Source organism: Semicossyphus pulcher, unplaced genomic scaffold (genome assembly GCF_022749685.1).
Source record: "Semicossyphus pulcher isolate SPU_LCO1_2020_fin unplaced genomic scaffold, fSemPul1.0.p SCAF_12, whole genome shotgun sequence".
NCBI classification, from domain to species: Eukaryota; Metazoa; Chordata; class Actinopteri; order Labriformes; family Labridae; genus Semicossyphus; species Semicossyphus pulcher.
Window position 1 is genome coordinate 14401952 of NW_027211626.1, and position 22545 is coordinate 14424496.

Consider the following 22545-nt stretch of genomic DNA (forward strand, 5'->3'; position numbering starts at 1 on the left):
TATTGGAGAGAAAAAAAGGTGATGTAGCTTAAATGACATGTTCTACATATTTACATAAACGTTTGTGTAAATGTTCTGAAACCTATAAAACACATCAGAAAGGTGTAGAAGTAGGAGTGGATGCATGAGGTTGTTGATTGGGGGCATGTAAGGTTGAGTTGCATGCAAAACTACACAGTGGCCATTCTTTCATCTTCTTCAAAGCTGAGTGTCTTGCATGGTTCATTAAAGCGTGGAGCCCTTTCTTAGGAATCTCTGGACTCCCAGAGATACAATGGGCCTTGATTTGGGAGCATGAATTTTAGGGACCTCAAGGTGGCTTCCATGAATCAAAACTTAGGACTCTTTTTTTATGCATCCTGAAATAATACTTTACTTATTCAAATTTCTACATGCGAAATCATACATTCGAAGATTTATTAGAAATACTTTGCTCACGTAAAGACTGCAGGGGGAGAATGAATGTGTGGAGTGAAGGAGAGAAAGACGGCAATTTGGAAGGAACAAGCTGAGTCCCTGAATTGGAGAAGAGAGCCTCTTGGAAATCAAAAAACAGCTGAGAGCAAAGAAGAGAAAATTAAAAACAGAGAGAACAATCACTCTGTGTCTGTTCATGCGATGATGGCAGAGGGTCTGTAATTGCATGCTGACAATTTGGCTTGACAAGGGGTGCTTTTGTTGGTGGATGGATGTATAAAAATATTAAATAACAGACAGGAAATTGGATGGTAGGTTAATGTGTAGCTGTTTAGTTAATAATACTAATAAAGATGTTGTAATGTAAAGGTTGGTTGTCTCCATGTGTTCTAACTGAGATTGTGTTTGCTCCCCAGAGGAAGGAGCTGGGTGTGCTGGTGTACAACTGCAGCTGTTTGGCTCTGGACCTCCACAAAGTGTTCAGCCTCTACTGGGGGCTCCAGTACAAAGACTTCATCCCCTCCTTCTGGTCCAAGCGCCTCTTTGCTCTCTTCAACAGGGACGAACCTCTGGAGCTCAGTCTCAACAGCACAAAGGCTCAGGCCTACGTCTCCGTGAGTAACATTCAAATGATTGTTTTCTCCTATTTTGCATCGAAAGGAGCCAGTTGAGGTGGTTCGGGCACCAGTCCAACCGGGAGGAGACCCCGGGGCAGACCTAGAGCTCGCTGGAGGGATTATATATCCCGTCTGGCCTGGGAATGCCTCGGCATCCCCCAGGAGGAGCTGGAAAATGTTGCTGGGGAGAGGGACGCCTGGGTCACCTTGCTGAGCCTGCTGCCACCGCGACCCGGCCCCGAATAAGCGGAAGATAATGGATGGATGTTTTCTCCTAGCAGTGCTCTTTCTATGTAGCCTTTCCAAGTGGAATAACTTACATGGCATTTAGAACTGAAGAAGAAGGCTTGTATAAGCTTTAGTGATGCTAAGGGTAAATTTATCCTTAAAAACATGTCGATTTCCTGACTCTCCTTTCTGACTCTGAAACCACTTGTTATTCATCAAAGTCGTACTTCCCAGAGTCAAGAAAGTCCAGAAAGTATCCATATTAGATTTGCCTTCCATTACTTACACTCAAAGGATGTTACATATAATTTGCGGCTCACATGTTTCAGTGTCATTTCATTTGAAACAGGATGCTAGAGCAGACACTGCTCCTCTTCATGGCACTGCAATGGAGAAGAACCAGCTGCGTTTCCATCGGGCCTGCTACTGAAATGTTTCACAGAGGATATTTTTAACCATCATAGCAGTGTAATAACATTAATATTGACTCTATGCCATTTAAGTAAGCTTGTTTCAGAGCTCTGACGTTGTTTATACTGGGTCACTGGCGCACAAATGGATTTCAGCCAATGTTAATGTTAACGTGCGTTTTCTGTAAACAAAACTCTAAATATCCACTGACATGGTTTACCACATCTGTGTCTGATATCACTTTCACTATTCCTACACAACAAACACTCAGTGTTTTACTCTGGGGCGAGCAGTAAATTTGTGATGCTTATGAAGCTTCATTATATTGCCTCATCGTAGTTAAAGTTTGACTATCACCGAGGGCACCGGGTCAGAATGCATCAGCCTGGAAACTTCGGGTAATTTTAACAAAGGTTTATTTCTTCAAAGTAAAGTGGCTGGGGGAACAAAACACACATGGGATGCATTACTAATCAGAAAGACAAGGAACACAATATTAGAACTTTAAACAATACATCAAATACGCACTTGTCTGTTCATAAAATAAGGATAAATAAAGATCTAAAATAAAGAGAAATTATTATGGAAAAAACACCTCTTACCATCTGCTGCCCCATGTGAAGGTGAAAGAGCGCAGTCTTTAAATAAGGAGTGATGGGTGAACTAAATCAGACTAACGAGGAGTGACAGAGTGCAAACAACAGCAGTGGCCCAATCCCAATCTCCACCCTAAAGCCTAAGCACTGAACCCTCACAGACTTTAATGGTGTCAGGCGTGCAGTGCTTGAGACCGTGAGGGTTTGAGAACTGCGTAAAAATGAGGAATGGGAAACACTATCATGGCATCACACGCTGCCTGGAAACCAGAGCGGCCATTAAATCGAATAAGACAAAACATACAGTGTTTACGTATTTTAACAAACTCTCAGAAGTCAGAAAGGCATTATTCACTTGTCTGTTAATCGTTTGCGAATATTTAATTGTTGTCACTTACAGATTCAACGTATTTGCAGTTCCCGTCACCGTCCATGCTCGCATTGTTTACATTTTTTTTCTTTCAAACTGTATTGAATACTACTTCAATGTACGAAGACAATCTTGTTTGTTTACGTCACCAAGTTCGCTGTGAACTCTGGGTAAGTCCCACAGGACAGTCTGCAGATGTGCGGACTCACGGAAAGTCTGTAATTTGGAGTTGAAAAGTCTGCATCAGAGCCCTCACGCACTCAGTGATTTGACACTCACACGTACCAGGAACGCACCTCAGTCTGTGAGTCTGTGAGTGTGGCTGTGTATTGGCTGTGTTCGAAATGCCGTACTATATACTACATGCTATATACTGCATACTGCGTTCAGTGGTAGTATGTTGTAGTAGTAGTATGTATGGTTGTGCATCATCTCCTCACCCATCACAAACACTTATTGTCATCTCTCCTCTCATGACAGAGCTCCCCAGATGTTTTCATCCCCAAAGATCGCAGCAGTGATCTTGAAGCCATTTCCAGAGTCATCCAGGAGGCGCGCCATTTTATTTACATCTCCATCATCGACTACCTGCCCCTCCTCAGCAGCAACGCTCGCAGGTTAGACCCACTGTGCCCCTGTTGGAGAGGCTTTCTCTGGATTGATATGACCGGCACTTATCATCAAAAGCTAGGATGCCTTGACTTTGAATGAAGTAATTAAACTCTGTGTCCATCTGGCTGTAAGCCCACATTTCTGTGTGTGTCTTTGCCAAGGTACTGGTCTCGTATCGACGGTCTTATCCGGGAGGCTCTGATCCTGAGGAAGGTCCGCGTTCGTCTGCTGATAAGTTGCTGGGAAAGAACTCACCCACTTACTTTCAACTTCATCTGGTCCCTGAGGAGTTTGTGCATGGAGCAGGCCAACTGCTCACTGGAAGCTGTAAGTACAAGGCCACTATGTACTACTTGCAACTGGATAGATACATTCTATCAATACTAAAACCACTAATGTGTGTGTGTGTGTGTGTGTGTGTGTGTGTGTAGAAGTTCTTCAGCCCCAGAGTTCAGAGGGACGGCACGCTGCAGGGAGTAAACCACAACAGGTTCATGGTGACAGAACGAGCCATTTATTTAGGTGAGCTCATCGACTAGACTTTAACAATGTGTCCTATATGCTTCTGCTCACCTCCTGCAGATCATAGTTTGCTTAAAAGAAATGCTCAGCTCTTTAGAAAGTATGGTAACTTCTTTACAAGAGTGGGACAAGACGATCGATACCACTCTTGTTTTTAAAGTAGAGAGCAAAGGCCAAGAGGAGATTAGCCTATCTTAGCATTAAGTCTGGAAGCAGGTGGAAAATGATAGTCTGGCTCTCTAAAAAGGTCAAAATACATCAACCACCATCATCAAATTACTATTTGTATTCTCTTGCATAGCCTAATCTCCACACTTTGCTTAAAAACTCTGGGTTGTTGGTATCTTTACACCAATCACAGCTGTGTTGGGATGGATGCAGGATGCAACTCTGCCCTTGCATAAACTGTAGATAAGGCCTCGTGTCCACATAGCGCCTTTTTCTGTCAGAAAAGCACGGGCAGGGCGCTGGGATGAAGCGCTCGTGCAGTGAGGAAAACGCGTAGGGCGATAAAAGCTCACCACCTACCAGCAACATTCAGTGCCCGGCCGATCTGTTCCCACAAATGGGCTTTTCGGGGCTCCGGGTAAATCCAAAACAAGTTGCTCCTCCATGTTTGGTGGTAACCAGGGTGACGAGTGGCGCCCCATCTGATTGGTTGCCTGAAAACAGTGGCAGTGACAAAACCAGCACCTTTCTGAAAAGTTCAGAGATTGTCAACTTGAAGCATTCGGAGCAGCCGCATAAAAAAAGGCGGAGCTTTGTCCTCATTGGGAAGAATTTAAAAAAGAAGCTGGCTCTCAGAAAAAGGCGCTATGTGGACACAGGGCCTGAGGAAGTTGTTTTGGTTTAAAATTTGCGGTAGAGGATGCAAGCACTGGAATTTAAATGGCTAACTCACTGAAGAATTAACAGGCTTTTATTTTTGCAGGATCCGACTCTTTGTCAACCTTGCTTTTATACTGCATGCAGGTTGCTAGCTTAGAGGTGATTACTGCTTAACGTAAAGACTGTGATTTCTGAAAACAGTAACACAGAGAGAGCTCTATGGAAAGAGAATTCTGTCTAAAATTGTCAGCCCATGACATGATTATAAGTACAGTCTACATCTGGTGATTCAGGCTACTTGACAAACAAAGCATCTACCTTGTACTTCAGGGAGACACAAGCTCCCAAAAGAACACCACCAATTGTAGCTTTTACATTAATGTCCTTGTATGGATTAATCAATCAAGAAATAAGGTTTTCATTAGTGACCTTTAGAAGTGCTGATAGTCATATTTTTGAAGTGCGGAAAGAGCTAAGCTAGCTGTTTCAATTTGCTTTACATGTTTATGCTTAGCTAAGCTAATCACCTCCCGTGTCCAGCTCTATACTTAACGCACAGACAAGAAAGTGGTATCGATCTTCGTATCATCTAGCTCTCAGTGAGAAAGCGAAGCATTGGACAGTGATTCCTCTAAAAAATGTATTTTCTCAAGGCAACGTTACAAAGCAGTATGACCTTGTCGTTAAGGTCTTCGATGTGCTACAAGATATTTATGACGTAAAACACAAACGTCTTTGTTCCCCCCTCTGTGTCCTGACAGGCAACCTTGACTGGGTGGGGAATGAGTTTGCCTTTAATGCCGGAGTGGGCCTGGTGATCAGTCAGCCAGAGGGCGTCGAGGAGAAGAACTCTACAGTGGTGGAGCAGCTACGAGCCGCGTTCGAGAGGGATTGGTTCTCACGGTACACACGCTCACTGCAGGCCAATAAGATCCCCGTCTGCAACAAGCACCAGATCAACAGGCTGGTGCCAGTCAAAGCCAGCCACTTAGACAATGGACCAGTGCCTATCAGAACAGGCCACCACGATAACGCACCTGCTCCAATGAGAAACAATCACAAGGACGACAGACAGAGGCCGGTTAAAACAAGGCACCATGACGACAGACTGAGCCAAGTCAGTACCACCAATGGACTAGTGCCGATTATGGAGAATTACCAAGAGAGGGGACGAGACAAAATAAATCACCTTGATAACAGACAGGTGCAAATCAAAGATAATCACCATGACAATCCAATGGATCCACCCAGTCAGTCAGCCGAGAGCAGCGGCAGCAGAGAGATCTACAACGGATCCCTGTGACCACCAAATGTCATACATTCCTTTTCACTGACGTGTGTTTGGAGAACTGCTCTCTTCCAGGAACAATAGACACACTGGGTCTTGTAGCATTTAATTATTTTGAAGAAAAAACTCTGGTTTGAAGGACCTGAAAATGTGGACAAAAGAACTCAGGAAGGAGGACGGTCTGGCACTTTGATGGACTTTTTATGAAGAGAAACCAAAACATATTGGTAGAAGAAACACTGATTAGTACACTGTACACTTATTTAACTTTTTTTCTCTTCCTCTTGAGTGCTCTCAGGCAAAGGCAGCGGAAGAAATCTTATTGATTGCCTAATTATTGTTTGTCAATGAAGTATTAATTTATTACCCTTTAAAAGGGGGAGAAGACACCTGCAGAGATTCGATCCCATGCAGCCCATGTAGCCACACTAGCTACATTTAGCATTAAAGTTTCACTCCAGTGTAATGAACGATTTACTCCACAGCTTTTATGTTGTGGATCTCAGAAATGCATTGGACTCATTGGCCGCCTGTAAATAGTTAAGTGCATCTTCTAATTTGCACCACTGACTGTATTTAAGAAGCAGACGTAGCAACAATGATGTAAGCGATTTTGTTAATGCACAACCATTTGGAAGCCTCAACTATGGCTCTTTGGTCGTGGCCATATTGTTGCTTTTGGAGCCAATGCTACCACAACGGCTAGCACAAGCTAGCAATTAAGATGCTCCTTAGATTTCCTTTCAGTAGAACGAAAGCTTAGCAACATATTTTAAAGGTCACAACGATAACATCTTGTCGGTCACAATTCAGCCTAAAGCATGCCCTGCTTTATTGTCTATTATACAACAGTTACGTCCGACCAAGTAATCCGATTGGATCACAGGCATTCCATTAGTGTTAATATAGAGAATAACATCACTGGGACTTTTCACTGGGATGTATCACTTCGCCTCAGCCAGGTGTTCTAAATACTGTTAATTAACATTACAGCAGACAGTTTTTGTCTGTATCAATCGAGCTGGTACCTCTGAATCCCACAGCAGACTCTTATTTCACTGGTGATCAATTAAAACATTCAGATAAATGTAAATGATAAAAAAAACAGCTGATCTGTAGTAACCTGTAGACACAGAATGCAGGAGAATGTTTGAGTTGCTTGGCAACAGAAGTCCAGTGTCAGTTAAGTTGTGGAGCAAAAAGAAATCTGTTGTCTATTGCAATTTTTTCCTGCTATTTGCTGCTTGTGTAACTGTTGTTTAAAAGCAATATCACACTCGAGGTTGTGATGTTATACTGAATATCATCATGGCTGTGATTACCTGCAGTCTCATGCCTAAGGCCAAATCACAACTGTGATGATATTCAGTACAACATCTCTCCCTCTCATGTGATATCGTCTAACAGGGCCATAATGAACTAAATTAGCATAATTCTATATTGAAAAAGACCAGATTATATTAAGAACATTACCCTATTAAGACCAAAGTCACATTAGGAAAGTGTATACTGAAGTAATTACAGACTTCTTCTGTAGAGTCACCCCCTGCTGGCCATGAAAAGGAGTCGGTTTAAATGCACTTCCACATTGGCTTTCATTTTCAGACCCTGAAGCTACTTCTACTTGTTATATACGATCTATCATTTGCATTCTTAAAAAGGCAAACTTATTTATAACAACATATAACGGAACAAGATCCTCGTTCCTCTCCTTCAGGGAACAGAAGTTATAGTTATAACATTTTGTTCCCTTTCAGTCGATTCACTCGGCACAACACATATAGTATGAGATTTCACTCACTGTATGTGTTTTACCAAGTGAAACGACTGAAAGGGAACTTCAGATGTTCATCCCAGACAAAACCAACCTGAAATCTTAAATATGACAAACAAACTAATGTGGCCCTACCGCATAATTCATCATTATTCAATTATACCCAAATAAAAGATGAAAATCCCCTGACTGAAACAGCTGAAGACTTGTGGCTCCAAAGACAGCGATCATGTCCACCATTTATTTATATCAATACCGTAAGCTTGAAACGCTGAACAGAGCGTGGTTACATAATCCAACAAGGGATTCATTATATATCTGTGTACAACAGGATGGTGTATGTTTTATTTTATGGAGGCCATAATTGGATTAGATGATGCTACTATTCTTCTCTGTTTATTATATAACACCAAACCTATAGTGGCCTGGAATTATCAATCAGTCGCCGCCATTGACAAACGACAGCCTCCATTAGTTTCAGAGGAAGGCAGGGATGTTTCCCTGGAGGTAAAGGAGGGCTATTGATCTGAAAGGCACCTTATAGATAATCATTCCAGTCTCAATATACAATTCTAAGAAAAGAAGAGGAACTGAATGATTACCTATAGTATTCTTACAAATGCAATGTTGTGACTTATTGAACAAATACTAAAGGAGCAGTTAGGAGAAGGGGCCAGAGGGTCTCTGCTGTCAGACAAATCAATACAATGAATTTTTAACAGAGCAGCTGCAATTGCAGCGGTTTAACCTGAAGGACGTGCTGGTCTGTAATGTCATGCCTGTGACTGAATATATATTACCTTTACCATGTTCCGGCTGGAGCTAAAAATACGTGTGTATCCTCGTCTGAAGGCGTGTTGCAACTTTCATTTGCATTTTGAATGATTGCATGAGTTTAAGACCTTTACACACTCTTTGCTGGGAGTTTTGTAACAATGCTTGTGGGTTTATAATATCGAAGCATTTTTTAACTACTGAAGCCATGAATCAAAGAAACAGGAGGACACTTCCAGAGAGAGCTACAGAGGGATTTCTTTATCAACTATATGCTCGGTATTAGGGTCAGTACTTTAACACGAAAGCAGCACAGGTGTGATCATTGTTGTACCTGAATTTACTTAGCAAAAAGAGCAATTGAATACTTTTATTTTGAAGTTGTTACTGTCAGAATGAAGCTGTAACAAGAAGGATTTAGAGCATAATACTATGTCGAGAGTATTTTAGATACAGTATTTGCGCCTGCTCTGTGTGTGCTACACGCCAAGTATCAGCAACTATAGGGAATAAGTCCTGTCATCTAGTTCCTTGTATACATATGTGCAGAGCAGACACATGCAGCTGATCCATAAATCAAACAGTTCAAAGTAAACAACATTGGACTGAACAACTGTAATCTGGCTGTGATGGTTAACTACTGCCATCTAGAGGACGTCATGAGGAGGAACGCTTCTTCTCACTTTATCTCCTGCAGTATGGCATGTTTGTTTTGTTTTTAAATCAGCCTTGAACAAACATAAATGTTTGTCCACAACTACTGTTTAAATATATGTCAGTTCTTTAACGCAGCCACGTGGGAATATATGTAATTTTGCTGCTATAGTTGGACTGGAATTCTTATTTTGTGGTAAAGGGAGGCTTAACAGATTACTGCTTCTATAAAAGCAACACATCTTATGCTCACACTATAGTATGTGAAGTTAATATACTCAAATGTAAAACAAGATTAATGTAAGAATAGTGTACTAATAGTTACATATTTTAAAGCAAAAACTTAAGAATACTTGCTGCTGTGTGTGTGCCAATCATCTATAAACTGATTTGACACTTCTATCAAGCAAACACAAGCATCTCTTTAATGTGTTTTCCCACACATATCTGCAGTACTTGAACACATCCCGTCTTGTAGAGCACTACATCAACACACTGTATTGCTTGTAATCTGACAGCTGGTCTGGAGTCAGAGTCGCTACCTGACGCTGCTATTATCTATGATGGTGTCACAGATGGTGTGGCAGGAGTGCTGCTAAAGCATCCTGCAACAAGGTATTTATGTCGATGACTTGTTCATCTATTTTAAAAGTCTTTGGATATTTAAAAACGAGGACTATTTTTCAGTTAGCAGGGAACAGGACTACACCTTCAAAGGCACATTTTCAGTGTAGACGTATAGTCGCCCTGACACACAGAACACACAGTTTACAGATGCCAAGGTTTTAAATCAGCTAAGGTTTACAATCTGCTAAAAGAAAATCATAAAGTCCAAGCAAAAAAAACAGTAAGGTTTTGTTTAACACTGTCTGTCTGTCCAGTGAGTTTAAAGAAAGTGGAGTACTTTACACTGAACTCTGTCAAAGATGTTGTTTCTGTTCACGTAAAGACAGAGGAACATGAAGCTCTGTGAGATGCTCTCTGTAAAAGCTTTTTAATGTCGCCTACCTTTATTTTGTTGAATATTCGGCATGACTGCTGCTTGCATGCCCTGCCTTTATGAACTGTGCACAGTAGAGCCTTTCTAGAGATAATGATAATAGTTAAATCTTATATACCTTTAAAAATCATAAAAGGAATGTATATTTATTGAATACTCTTGTTAATGCACACTACTGAATTATCTGATTGCAAAGTTTTTACTCTTAATAAAAAAAGACGTACTCTTTAGCTTTTTGTGTCAGTGTTTGTGTTTAAGCATAATTGGCTTTTGTTTTCTTATCACAAAGGTTGTTAATTAAAGCGCGGTGGCTTACCTCAGAAGTTAATCCTCAGTAGGCTACATCACTGCACTGTGGCTGTGAGTCGGGACCTACATGCACCCATATGCAGCCTACATGGAGTATTTAGGTTGCTACAGGAACATGTTGGCTGATTGCAGGCAGGGAAATTACAACTGATGTTCACTTCATTCACCTCTCCAGAGAACAGTTGTGCAGACTACGAGTTATAAATGACATCTGGCCACAACCACATGCACAGACATACAGTACGCTTTATTTGAATCCACTATTTTCTACAGAGTGGCATTAGTAGCCTAGTGTCTAAATATTCGCACCACTACTTGGCTATAGGCCTTGCCTGATCATGTAACAATAACATTGCTTGAATGTGAACTAGCTGTGAAAGCTTGCAAATAAAATACACAGGTAGTATGAAATGAAGTGAAGCTCTGAGCCTGCAGCAGAGATTCCAGAGGCTGCATGTGCCAGAGTTGTTATAGTTTTGAAATTTTCATTTGTATATATTTTTATTTAGTCTTTCATTTTGTTTTTTGATTTCAGTTAAGTTTTAGTTAGTTTTAAGAGTTCATAAGTAGTTTCATTTTTATTTTGAGGAATTGACTAGTTTTAGTTTAGTTTTTATTTAGTTTTTGTGTTAGTTTTAGTTTTCCTTGATTTAAAGAAGCTGAAAGGGGTAGGATGAAAGAATGCATGACATCAAATATGATTTTCTTTAGGCCTTTTTATTAGGCCAGTGTCTCTGGAGGTGTCAAACAGAGCAGGACAAAGTGGTAGCTATAGCAACCATAGAGTGAATCTAGGGGGAAAACGAAAGCTGATTTTACCTTCGATGCTATTTAGTTTAAGTTTGTGTTGCATTGGTCATTGTAGTTTTTATTTAGTTTTAGTCTTTAAGAAAATTGCAGTTTTTATTTTCATTTCACGTAACGAAATAACTTTTTCCACTGTTTGTTTAGTTTTAGTTTTCGTTAACTACAGTATAATAACCCTGGCTTGGGCTCGAGCTCCGGCAGTAGCGGAATGACGTAACTGTTACCTTAGCAACCGATTAGGCGTCACCACTCTGCTCTGCAAATTCATGAGTGCGCTTTTCTTGACGGATACTGTCCCGTCCCGCCAGGAGAGGAAAACATCCCGTGTAACGCGCTATGGGGACCCGTTTATAAAGGACAATAAACCAGATGTGTTTTCCCATCTGTCTGAGTTGGTGTAATTGTGGAGCTGGACGCGCCGACCTGAAGAACATCGCTGTGTTGCTGGTGCTGTTGTCGCTAACATTACCCAGCAGCAGCAGCCAACATGGCTGAGGATGACAGCGAGTGGGTTATTGAGAGCATCGTCGGCTACCTGGGCAGCCCGGAGTGGGTCATTCCTGTCACGGACTTTATGGAAAACAAATGCACAGGTAAAAACAGGCTGTCCACCGCTTTCAGCCGCGGACATGTGGCTATATAAAAGCCGTACATGGAGCTATAAACATTTAGCACTGTGGCTAAGCTAACTGCTGAGGCTAACTTGTGACTGCGATGTTTTTGTTGACTTAAAAGGTAATATATTTTTTACAGCTTTATAACTCTGCACATTAATTTACAAGCTCTTATTGCGAGTTCATCCGAATTTTTGAACATTTGCTTTGACGTTTAGTTACAAAGGACACTTAGATAATTAGCAAATCATGGCAGGGTAAAGTTATTTTTGTTATGAAAGCTAACTGAGCTAGGTAGAAACCTTAGCCAACAAAGAGGTCATGTGCTTTTTATGTGTTTTAACAGCCGAAATTAACCGAACTAATACACAAGTACGTGTTCAGTTAATAAATGTAAATACAGATAGAGTAAGGGGTGTTTATGATAAGTCTCTAACAGCAACTGTATGCTAAATTACTAACATTAATATCTTGTTGATTTTACCTTTTTTAGTTTTTGATGACGAGGATGAAAATAAGTTGTCATACACAGAAATCCATCTGCAATACAAGAAACTGGTGAGTACTGTCTTTGGTCCACATGTGTCAAACATGTAGCTGAATGCTGGGCATTTGCCTCATCTACATTACTCATTAGTGGCTTTACATTGCTGACTCATTCAACAGGTCTGAAGTAAGCTGCTTTTCTTTTGTAGGTGGAGAAGCTGTTAGATAATTACATGCAGGAGGTAGGCATCAACGAGCAACAGTTTCTGGAAGCATGCACCTCTCCTTTTGCCAAGTCCAAAACACTGCAGGTACGTTAATCTCCCTGTTGGCACAACACTGTCAGCCTTCAACTTAACCTGAATAGAGAATCAGGGCTGGGATTTGCTTACATAACAGCAGCTCTGCTGCTTATAAACTATTGAAAAGCATAGCTTTTCTCTGCTTGTTCTGTTACAGATTTGTAATTTCAGACAAATCAGCGAAATGAAAATCCACTTTATAACATGATTTGCAACCATGTTTATGTTTATAGCCAAAACTATATTTAGATCTGTTCAACCCAAACAGTGTGCTGCTGAATGTATATTACACTAAGCAGATGTCTAGCCTCCACAATGCCATATGCCAAGAAGTTCCAAGCAGACAAGTAGCAGATATACATCTGGGTTACTAATGTAATGCATGCTGTGTGGATATGTCAGGAATATCCTGGGATGTTTTAACTACCTAAAAGATGCCATAAGATTCTCCTAATCGTGTTGTTCCCCCTTTTAACATTTAGGCTTATATTTTGATGCCACGTGTCATCTATATGTATGTTGAGTTGATCTTATGGCACCCAAATTACAAATGTTTTGGTAAAATAGATAAGTGAGAAATGAGCTTTCCAGTGCTTCCATATCTTTTCCTTCAGAAAATCATGAAGGTCACATCTCTTCTTTGGTCTCATTATAGCTTTAAATGGTTTTATTATGTGACATCAATCTCTAATCTGTGAGGTATGTTGGTAATTTGCTTACAATAATGAAAGTTAAGGCAGTGATTAAGTGGGACGGACTGTGAAACTGATCAATTTAGCCTTTATCCCCATTCATCAGTGATGGTGGTGGAGGTAATACTCAGGTCAGTTGATGAGGCTTGGAAAGTAAACTTTCTGTTTGGTAAATCATTGGCACACAGGCAAATCAGTAATTGTCAACTCTGCTGCTGGTGCACTGAGAAGTACTCATGTTTGTTAGTGCATATTTATGCTTTTGTGTTGTGGTTAAAAGCTAAGTGTGATGTGGTTCTGTGTTTTAGTTTAACTGTTCACCCAGGCTGTTTTTGAGACGATCCATCTCAAAACAACATGAGGTTATAAACAAACATTATAAAGGTTCAGTCAGGATTTTAGAATAAAATTAGTTACAGTTAGTGACAATATTTCTGCCTATCAATAGATTTTCCTTGGCACTGATAATTGGTATTATGTCAATGGGCCTCATTGGCAGCGATCAACATCCGGAGTTCATTACAGTCCGCAAGAGACTTTGATCTCATTAATTAGCAAAAATAGTAGTAGTAATAGTTAAAGCCACAATAGCCTTCTTACCATGTTATTAAGAGTCTTATTCATATTAGGTAGCATCTAAAAGGTATTAGAGGTTAATTTCAATACCAATTCTAAAGATTGTCATTTAAGTTTGTGTAAACCTTCTTCATAAGGTTCTTGGGTGTGGTTATGCTCAGATATTTATTCAACACCAATCGTGGTTTTGAGTTTCCACCAAGGTTGTCTATTTTCTGCTGCAGGAGTTAAGTGAGGTTGATTGATGATCTATTTTAGGCGGCAGTTGTTGAGCATCACCACGGGGAGTCCAGTTCGGTAATAATACGGCACTAGTCGACGTAACAGAGGCATCATTTAGCTTTGCATTTATAGCTTTGAGAATGAATATCTATGCTAACATTGCTACCCGCTAACAATGGTATGGATAGCCTGGCATTTTGTAACTCACCAAGAGGTGTACAATGGAAAATAATAATCTTCAGATGGCCGGGTTCCTGCTTCCTCCTCTGATTCTGACTCAGATGACTTAAACATCCTGTTTAGAGCTGCACAACATTGACTGTCACATGTGCCATTGTTGTGTGCTAAATCAGGCAAATGTCTATCAAAACGTGATCTTCTACTCCAACAAACACCAACATTAGTTTTTTAAATTAGGTTTTGTAATAGTTGTGAATGTTTTTTTTCGCTCAGATTTTATTGGATGCTGTCAACTAGTACCATGAAGGCATTTTAAAATATGTTTAAATATGTTTACTACTAAGCTACATTTCCACAGGCTTTATTGCCTTCAAAGCTAGTCAGATTCTCAGCGATTAACAATAATAATCAGTTGCAAATGGTACTAGAATATATAAGAATATATAAGTCTTCATCTTTCGGAGTACCGGGGCCTTATTTTGCTAAATTGTTGCATTTAAGTTGCTTTTTTTATTAGAATTTCTTTTTGATGATATTCAAAACTCCACCCACTCTCAGAAACAGAGGCCATGAGAATTAACTGCTGTTTTTGAGTTTTGCACTTGGTACTCTGAGTAGTCTCAATGCATAATATAACTAGAGTTCCCCCTCAGGATGCTTGAAATGTCTCAATGACTGCGTGTGTACCACATCTATGAGAACTGTTTTTTGTAGGGCTTGGGCTGGTTTGGTTTATATAGCCATAGAAGAATCTTCTCACTCAGTATTGTGATGATTATGTCATCCAATAGTTATTGAACTCTACAATGGTATATAAATCAGAGAACAGTGAAAGTTGTTAGTGTGCTATATATACTGTTTGTTTCTGCAGACACAGACAGAGCATCGACACTAAGAACCTGGTGACACGATTTGTAGTTGGAACACTTAATATGTATTGAAGGGTGGTCACAAAGATTTGCATAGCATTAGCCAAGATGTTCTACAGACCTACAGACAGGAAGCTAATGTGAGAGATTAGGCCTAAGTGCTACTCTGTTTACAAACATATCTTACAGCTTAGCTTGGCTAAAGGTTAGTTTATTCTCTTCCTCTTCCCCTGTAACCCATGGGGTCCCTCAGGGACTCATCCTGGGGCCAGCTCTATTCTATTCTGTACATGCTCTTTTTAGGAAACATTACAAGAATTATAACACTTCATGTCAATTCTATGCTGATGATTCACAAGTGTATCTCTGACTAAAATGTATGGATTCCTTACAGCCTCTTCTGGACACATTAAAATAATGACAAAAACTGTCTTTATCTAAACAGTGGTTTGGAGTGGCTACAATGTTTTTTAATCTCTTATGTATTGTTTTTATTTTTTTAGTCTGTGTTTCAGCCAGTTATGGCTACAGATGACTTCCAGATGTTTCGCTCACTGATGGTCCAGAAGAACATGGAGCTGCAGCTTCAAGCGCTCAGGGTTATTAAAGAAAGAAATGGTATGCACACATACATAGTTCCCAAAGAGACACTTACAAACAGGACAACACTGCTGATATAGCTGCAAGTACAGTAACATGCCTCTCTGTGTGTGTGTTTGTAAAGGGGCCCTCCCAGAGTGTCTGACTGATGGTGTGGACGTGATGTCAGAGTTGCAGGAGCAAGAGATGAAAATCTTGCAGGAGGTTCTCAAGTAAGTAACGTGTTCTGTCTCTCTCTCTCTCTCTCTCTCTCTCTCTCTCTCTCTCTCTCTCACTCTCTCACTCTCTCTCTCTCTCTCTCTCTTCTCTGTGTGTTTATTAATTTACTTTTTACTAATTAAAAAGTCGATCTGACTTTATTCCTCATTATACTGGCCTGATATTCCTAGATTTCCTTTATGTGCACACTGGCCGTGTGTGTCCAGCTTTCCAGAAGCTCCTGCGCCTGCTCTCTAATGGGATTTTGCTGGCAGCCTGGCCAAGTAGAACACACTGAGTCTAATGGGACCGCAGTTAAGCTCCTTAGGGTTCAGCTAATTTAGGTTGGAGGGATTGACACTAAACAAGCAACTGAGGAAAAATAGTATTTTATCCCCTTTGTCTTACCAGAGTGCACTGGCTGCCTATCAGCATTGTACTCTCCTGCATTCTCCCTTAAATATACTGTCAATACAATGCTTCTCTGCAAGTGACTTCCTTATAAACACCTTAATGCACCATGGAGGAATTGTTCACCTTAGCCTCTGATTGCACATGAATTAACATGTGATGATAACATACCTTGAACACCTTAAGACGACTAATTGTTTGCCGTAATGGATTTTCAATCTCAAGCAATTTTCCGGTTTGCACGTTGACTTTCACGCGAAACTGCAGGAATAAACCCCAGTGATATTTGTGAGTTTGTATGAAAAGATAATGCACTTAAATTAGATCACTGACTGGGCTAAAACAAAATATATGTGTGTGTTTATGGCTTATTTGTTATAATTGTTGAAACTGTCTTTACATCCTGGAAGCAATCAATAGTTCAAATGCTTCAACAATGTCCTGCAATGATTGGATGCATGCTTACCTTCCATGTACCTGCACGCTTACCTGTGGCACTCGACCCTTGCTTTTATTACGCACGTCACGAACAGCCCTCTACAAGCTAAAGCTAACAAGGCAGTTGCACAAAAATGTCAGTTAAAGTACGTTTCATATGGCTTTGGCGTGGTTGGAAATCTTGCTTACTCCATACAGCTGTCGTGGATCAAATGTCTTTTGATGCCTTGAGTTAAAAGTGACATTGAAGTAATTGCTTTAGGCTTGATTGACAGTCTAAATGTATTGCTATCAGTATCTCAGTCAGTCCATTTGGATACAGGATTTCAAACAAGGCTAGAATACAACATTATTTTCATTCATTCAATAAGTGGGAAACGTGATCTATGCTGTTTATGTTTACTTTACGGCAGAATTTTAGTTCAGTGTCCAGTTTTATCACACATCTGTCTGTTAACTTGTTGCATTTGAACCTTACACCCTCCTTCAGCTGCTCTAACTACATGCTCTCTGTAAACTGACTGGTGGATGCTTTGGTGGAAGTCTCCATTAAGGCAGTTTAAGTTGCTGAGTAAATCAAATTAAAGGATCTGTGTGTGGTGCCCTGGTGATCCCTGTGAGCAAGCTAGGCCACAGCATGGTTAACAGCTACCTGGACAATGGAATCTGCTTTACTGCAGATTAACTAGGCTTTTATTACATCTGGGCTACTGATCTTACGCTGAGACGATGCTGAAGAGCATGACCAATTAGAAAACGCAATGCTTGTAAAGAATTATTTTAGGGGTCAAATTTATGCACATTTATTCAATCAATCAATCAATTAATTTTATTTGTATAGCGCCAAATCATAACCAGAGTTATCTCAAGACACTTTACAAAAAGAGCAGGTCTAGACAGAGTCTTTGTTATGTTATGTTATTGTCAGTTTTATGTTTTAGACACGTTTAGCCCTGGATCGAATTTCCTTGTGAACACTTTCCTTTTTATCTTCTACCGCAGAAAGTCAAAGGAGGAGTATGAGGAGGAAATGTCCAGGAGGTTGCTGTTAGATGAAGAGGTTGGATCCACCTCCAGCAGCTGCTCTGATAAGCCAATGGCAGAAAGCAGGATAGCCCATAATGCCACGTCTGCTCCCAGCCAGCAAAGCAACACTGCCAAGGTAAGGCATCACGAGATCATGAGCTCTTGGAGCCAAGCAGAGCTTTTGGACAAGCCCAAATGTGGAACGTCATAGAAGCTTGTTGTAGGAGCCCTGGGCGGCTTTGCAAGCAACAAGAAACGTGATATAAAAGTGTAAACCTGCAGCTGTTACAGTTGTTTGATCTCCTATGTTTTTTTTAACAGCTCAGACTTTTTGCATGTAACGTCTTTAAGCTTCATCTCTGTGACACTGTTTCCAATGTGCTATTTATTCCATGCAAAGGCCAAAACCAAGAGTAATGGTGACACCAGCAGCAGTAATGGTCACCACCTCCCAGTAGTGAACGGACACACTGAATCAAATCTGGTAACTGAAACACCATCTAGCAAGATTTTAACCAGTGATGCAGTGACTGCCCAATCTAAGGATGCATTAATATCAGTCCTATTTAATTCTGCCTGACTGTCAGAGGCTGGGCTTTAGCACTGGATATAATATAATCCGTCTAACCTACACGTAGGTCGAGTATATTACATCAACAAAGTCACATGGATGGGATGGGATGGGATGACGCAGGGCATACGTTACAAGCCCCCGTCATCACAAAAGATGTCCCTTTGAATCTCTGGATGATCTGCGGATGATCTTCTAATGATCTGCAGGTAATCTGCGGATAAAGGTTGAGTGTTGGAGAAGGATAGCTGACGGCTTTTCGCTAGGAGCCCTGCTACCTACGGTTGGAGCTACGTGTTCGTCCTCTAAGGGCTGCGAGAACACACTAACTAGATTCTAATGACTGTATTGTTAATACGGTGGAAGATCAAGTTTATTTTGTCAGATTTTTGGCACTGCAGACCTGCTCGTGTAAACAGAGATTTTTCCTGATACCAAAATGTACTAGTGATACACTAGTATTGGCATCATATTCAAAAGTGTTAGTGCATCCTGAGGGCAGATAGTCACTTGTCACTTCATTCCCTGCATAGAAAGTTGGTCATGTGGTAGCTTTGTAGTTTTAAACCTTTTAAATGATGTGCCTGTGTAGTATCAGTAGATTAGTTTGCCTGCAGTCTTTATGCTTAGACATTTAGATGCAATTTACACACAGAGTTAGTCCCCAGTAAGGAACTTCCCTGATCAGTTTTAACCAATCAGTGCCGAATTCCATAAACATGCTTATTTTCCCTTGTGTAAAGTATTGCCCTGCACTCAGAGGCTCAATGCGGAGGGTTGCATTAAGGTTGTCTACTAGCTACATTTTTAGAGTTAGGCTGAGAAGTGTTGCATCATGCATAGTGATCTGTGGGTTTTTCCTGTCCTGCAAAGTGTTTTGTTACCCCTCCTCCTCTTCAGTCGCCATAAAATCACACACTGTCTTGTGTTCATTACAAAATGTCACTTCTAGGACTGGTATGGATCTCTGAGTTTTCTTCAGAGGAAAATAGTTACTAGGGACCTTGTTTTAACACATAAGGGAATGCTGAGAAGTGCGATATGTATTAATTCATGGGGATCTATCCCTCCAGGTCAATGGAAAACCTCTCAAAAACGAAGAAAGCAAGACAGCTGCTCCAGGAAGTGCCGCTAAAAGCAGCTCCACATCCAAACCCAAACCAGGTAACTCCGAACAACTTTAACAACTTTAAGTTTTCCTCATTTTCTGTCATTAAAACTTCTCACTTGGTTTGATGGATTTCTAATAAACTGGGAAAACCTTGAATAAATCCAAATTATAATTTTCAAAGTCTTAATAACCCCTTAAAAAAGAGGGTTACAAGAAATGCATCATTGATGCCCCAAGTGGAGATGAATGTTTTTATTGTTTGTATTTTAAGAGAGCCAAATGAGTAGTCACACTAACATTATATTATTTCTAGTGTTGCTATAAATAAATACATATTTTGCAGCATTATTTATTTTTTTCACACTCAACTAACCTTAAAAAGCTGCTACTTACCAGACTGATGTAAATCTGTGTGTGCAGATTGTGGCACTAACGGTGTGGAGTCCAGAGTCCTTCCAGCAGTGAGAGCTTCAGTAAAGTCCTGTGAACCCTCCGTCAGCCTCACTCCTGACTCCAAGCAGCAGAGCAGCAGCAGCCCGACTGCAGCCGAGTCGTGGCTGGAGGAGGCACACAAGGAGGCCGGTTTCTCTAAGCCGTATACTGTGAGTCTGGGAGCTGCTTCATACATATGCAGTCTGTGAGACGAGTATGTTTCATGTGTTTTATAGTGCTTGGTGTCCTGCACATGCTAAATCTGGTTGTTACAGTAAGATTTGTCTCTCCCTTACCTCCTCCTCCCCGCAGGAGTTAACAGTGTCTCAGCAGGAGCAGCTCCAGCAGAGGGCGACATATCTGCGTCAGCAGCGGGACAAGCTCCATGCACTGAAGAAAGAACAGCAGAAAACCAAGCAGACGACCACACCAGAGGAGGCACCCGCCACAACAACAACCACCTCCACCACCAACACCACCCCGGTAACTACAGCATGCCCCTGTCCTTCTTTATACTTTCCTTCACAAAGAGGTCAAAGGTCAGGACCAGCCACCTAACTGTTAGAGGACAATTTTGTTAGCTTAAGAACATGCAGCAGAACATTAATTCATGTGTAAACATATTTAACTATTGACTATAAATTATTTGACTTTCAATTAAGATATATTTGTGAATATAAGAAAAACATTTAGTCAACATTCAGCCTGCGTTTGGCAGGTAGCAGATGCTAATTTTGTTCCCTCTATTGGCCCACTACAGTTATCAATAGTCGTTATAATAATACAGATAATTTCAGGTTAAGGCTGGTGGAAAGTTCTCACAGTTGACACATTGCACCACAACCTTATTGTTTGCCATCTTTTTCATTTGGGTCATGTATGATTTTTTTATACTGAAGCCACGTTCTTGATTTTCATTAATCCACTTCTTCCTCATTCTTTGACCTCAAATCACCGTTCTGTTATTTATTTGATTTTTGTTCTTCATTTCCCTCTGCCCTGTATCTGACCTGGCCCGGCCTATCAGGAGGCCGTGGGGCATTCACAGAGGAATGGGGCCTGTACCCCTCCTCCTCCTTCTCTTCCTCTTCCTACTCCAGCACAACACTCTACTGCTAACTCCTCCAAACAGAAGGTGATCCATCAGCTGCTCCTGCCTGATGCGAACACGTGTGTTGCCTTGGTTCTGCTGTGTAGTGCTCTCTCTCCCCTTTGCTCTGTTGTGCTTGCGTACATTTAGTGAAATCTCCAGTCTCTATCCCTCAAGCATCATTTGATACTACTTTGAAACCCCCGAAAAATGGGCATAATAGGCAAACCCATGGTCCCCAAAACTGCTGCTTTTGCTTTTACCTCTGCCTTCATACAAGTGTTTGGTTGTATTCAAGGAGTCTGCTTTTTACTCCCTCCCTCACTATCTCCTCTGGCCTGTTGTTTACCCTCCTGCCTGGTCTGCTCTCTTTACACAGGAGATAACTGCAGAGGAGAGGAAGAAGCTGCAGAAGAGAAAACACCTGGCTGACAAGCTGAAAGAGGAAGTGATCAAGAAGTAACTTCCCTTTCCAACTGCAATATTCTCATTTATATCCAATCTGTGTATTCAGTTAATAAAACGTATGGCTTCCTTTAGCCTCCAGCAGAGGAGGCTTTTTTTTTCCAAAGATACATAGTATGAGGTCTTCCTTCTTCAGCGTTCTTTTCAATGCTGGCTACAGAGGAAGAAGGTGCATCTCTTTTTATATTTTGGATGTACCAGACCAGTACGCGTCAGTCTTCGCTCGTAAGAGACCGCGCAAGTATTGTAGGAACAAGTTAAGACAATGTCAGGCACACTGAAAAAGCACAAGGACGAGTCAGGCAACGCGCTGCAAATGTTCCGAGACTTCCTGATGGCTTTTACCTGATTTTTTTTTTTGGTAGACACGCCTGGGTAGTCTTTAAAGCACCCCTAATTGCCACTTGGTGGACTACATTTACTCTGATGACACTTTGGTGTGTCCAAGTTCTAGGTGCAGAATTTAAGGACTAGATAGAGCGCCCGAAAAAGGCTCACATTGGAATAAAGTTGTGTTCACAGCATGTAAAGTACTTGCTAAAAAAAACTACAATTTAGTGCTTCACTATTTATAGATGTATAAATGTTTATTATGCAACACTACTCTGGTCAGTAATTGTGCAAAACCATGATTCATAACCCTTTTTTCTGCTCACTATAAACTATTGACTATTATGTAGAGAACAGTGACTGAAGAAGGAATTATGGACACATCTCTGAGTCAAAGGGTTCATAAACAGAACAGCTGCTCTGGCTTTGTTTCAGTGAGTTAATGGTTAATGCTGGGGAGAGTCCTATGCTGAGGTGATGTAATGTTAGCCAACACAAGTGTAAAGTCTTGTTTTTGTTAGCATTCCCAGCAGGGCGAGTCAGCCAGTACATCGTAAAGCTGATAACACGATGTCAAAGAGCACTGTGGAGGTTGGAAGGATGATCGTGACGTCGTGTGTTCATAAAGGGGCCAAGAGAACAGTGTGGCGCTTTCTACGAGGAATGCAGTATTTCATGTATGCTGTTTATTAAATCACATTTTATAGAAACGACTTCAGACTCCA

General features: G+C 40.8%; 2 protein-coding genes across 3 annotated transcripts in view; both read left to right on the forward strand.

The window, feature by feature from the left end:
- Positions 1 to 6412, forward strand: part of LOC138588695 (inactive phospholipase D5-like) — a 59051-nt gene extending 52639 nt beyond the window's left edge. Inside the window, exons 9-13 of the mRNA XM_069658930.1 lie at positions 834 to 1031; positions 3120 to 3256; positions 3413 to 3578; positions 3683 to 3773; positions 5363 to 6412. Of these exons, the coding sequence (XP_069515031.1) occupies positions 834 to 1031; positions 3120 to 3256; positions 3413 to 3578; positions 3683 to 3773; positions 5363 to 5904 (1134 nt within the window). The 3' untranslated portion in view covers positions 5905 to 6412. The remainder of the gene's footprint in view (positions 1 to 833; positions 1032 to 3119; positions 3257 to 3412; positions 3579 to 3682; positions 3774 to 5362) is intronic.
- A 5065-nt stretch (positions 6413 to 11477) lies between these two features.
- cfap36 (cilia and flagella associated protein 36) lies at positions 11478 to 22530 on the forward strand. 2 transcript variants are annotated; one of them, XM_069658300.1, is made up of 11 exons: positions 11478 to 11800; positions 12315 to 12379; positions 12517 to 12618; positions 15652 to 15766; positions 15873 to 15960; positions 17798 to 17957; positions 18222 to 18305; positions 19466 to 19556; positions 19924 to 20105; positions 20248 to 20418; positions 21405 to 22530. In XM_069658300.1, the coding sequence occupies exons 1-11, from the start codon at positions 11695 to 11697 to the stop codon at positions 21486 to 21488; spliced, it is 1248 nt and encodes a 415-aa protein (XP_069514401.1). In that variant the 5' UTR covers positions 11478 to 11694; the 3' UTR covers positions 21489 to 22530. The 2 variants fall into 2 exon arrangements, with proteins under 2 accessions (XP_069514401.1, XP_069514403.1); XM_069658302.1 differs by lacking the exon at positions 18222 to 18305.
- Positions 22531 to 22545: the final 15 nt, after the last annotated feature.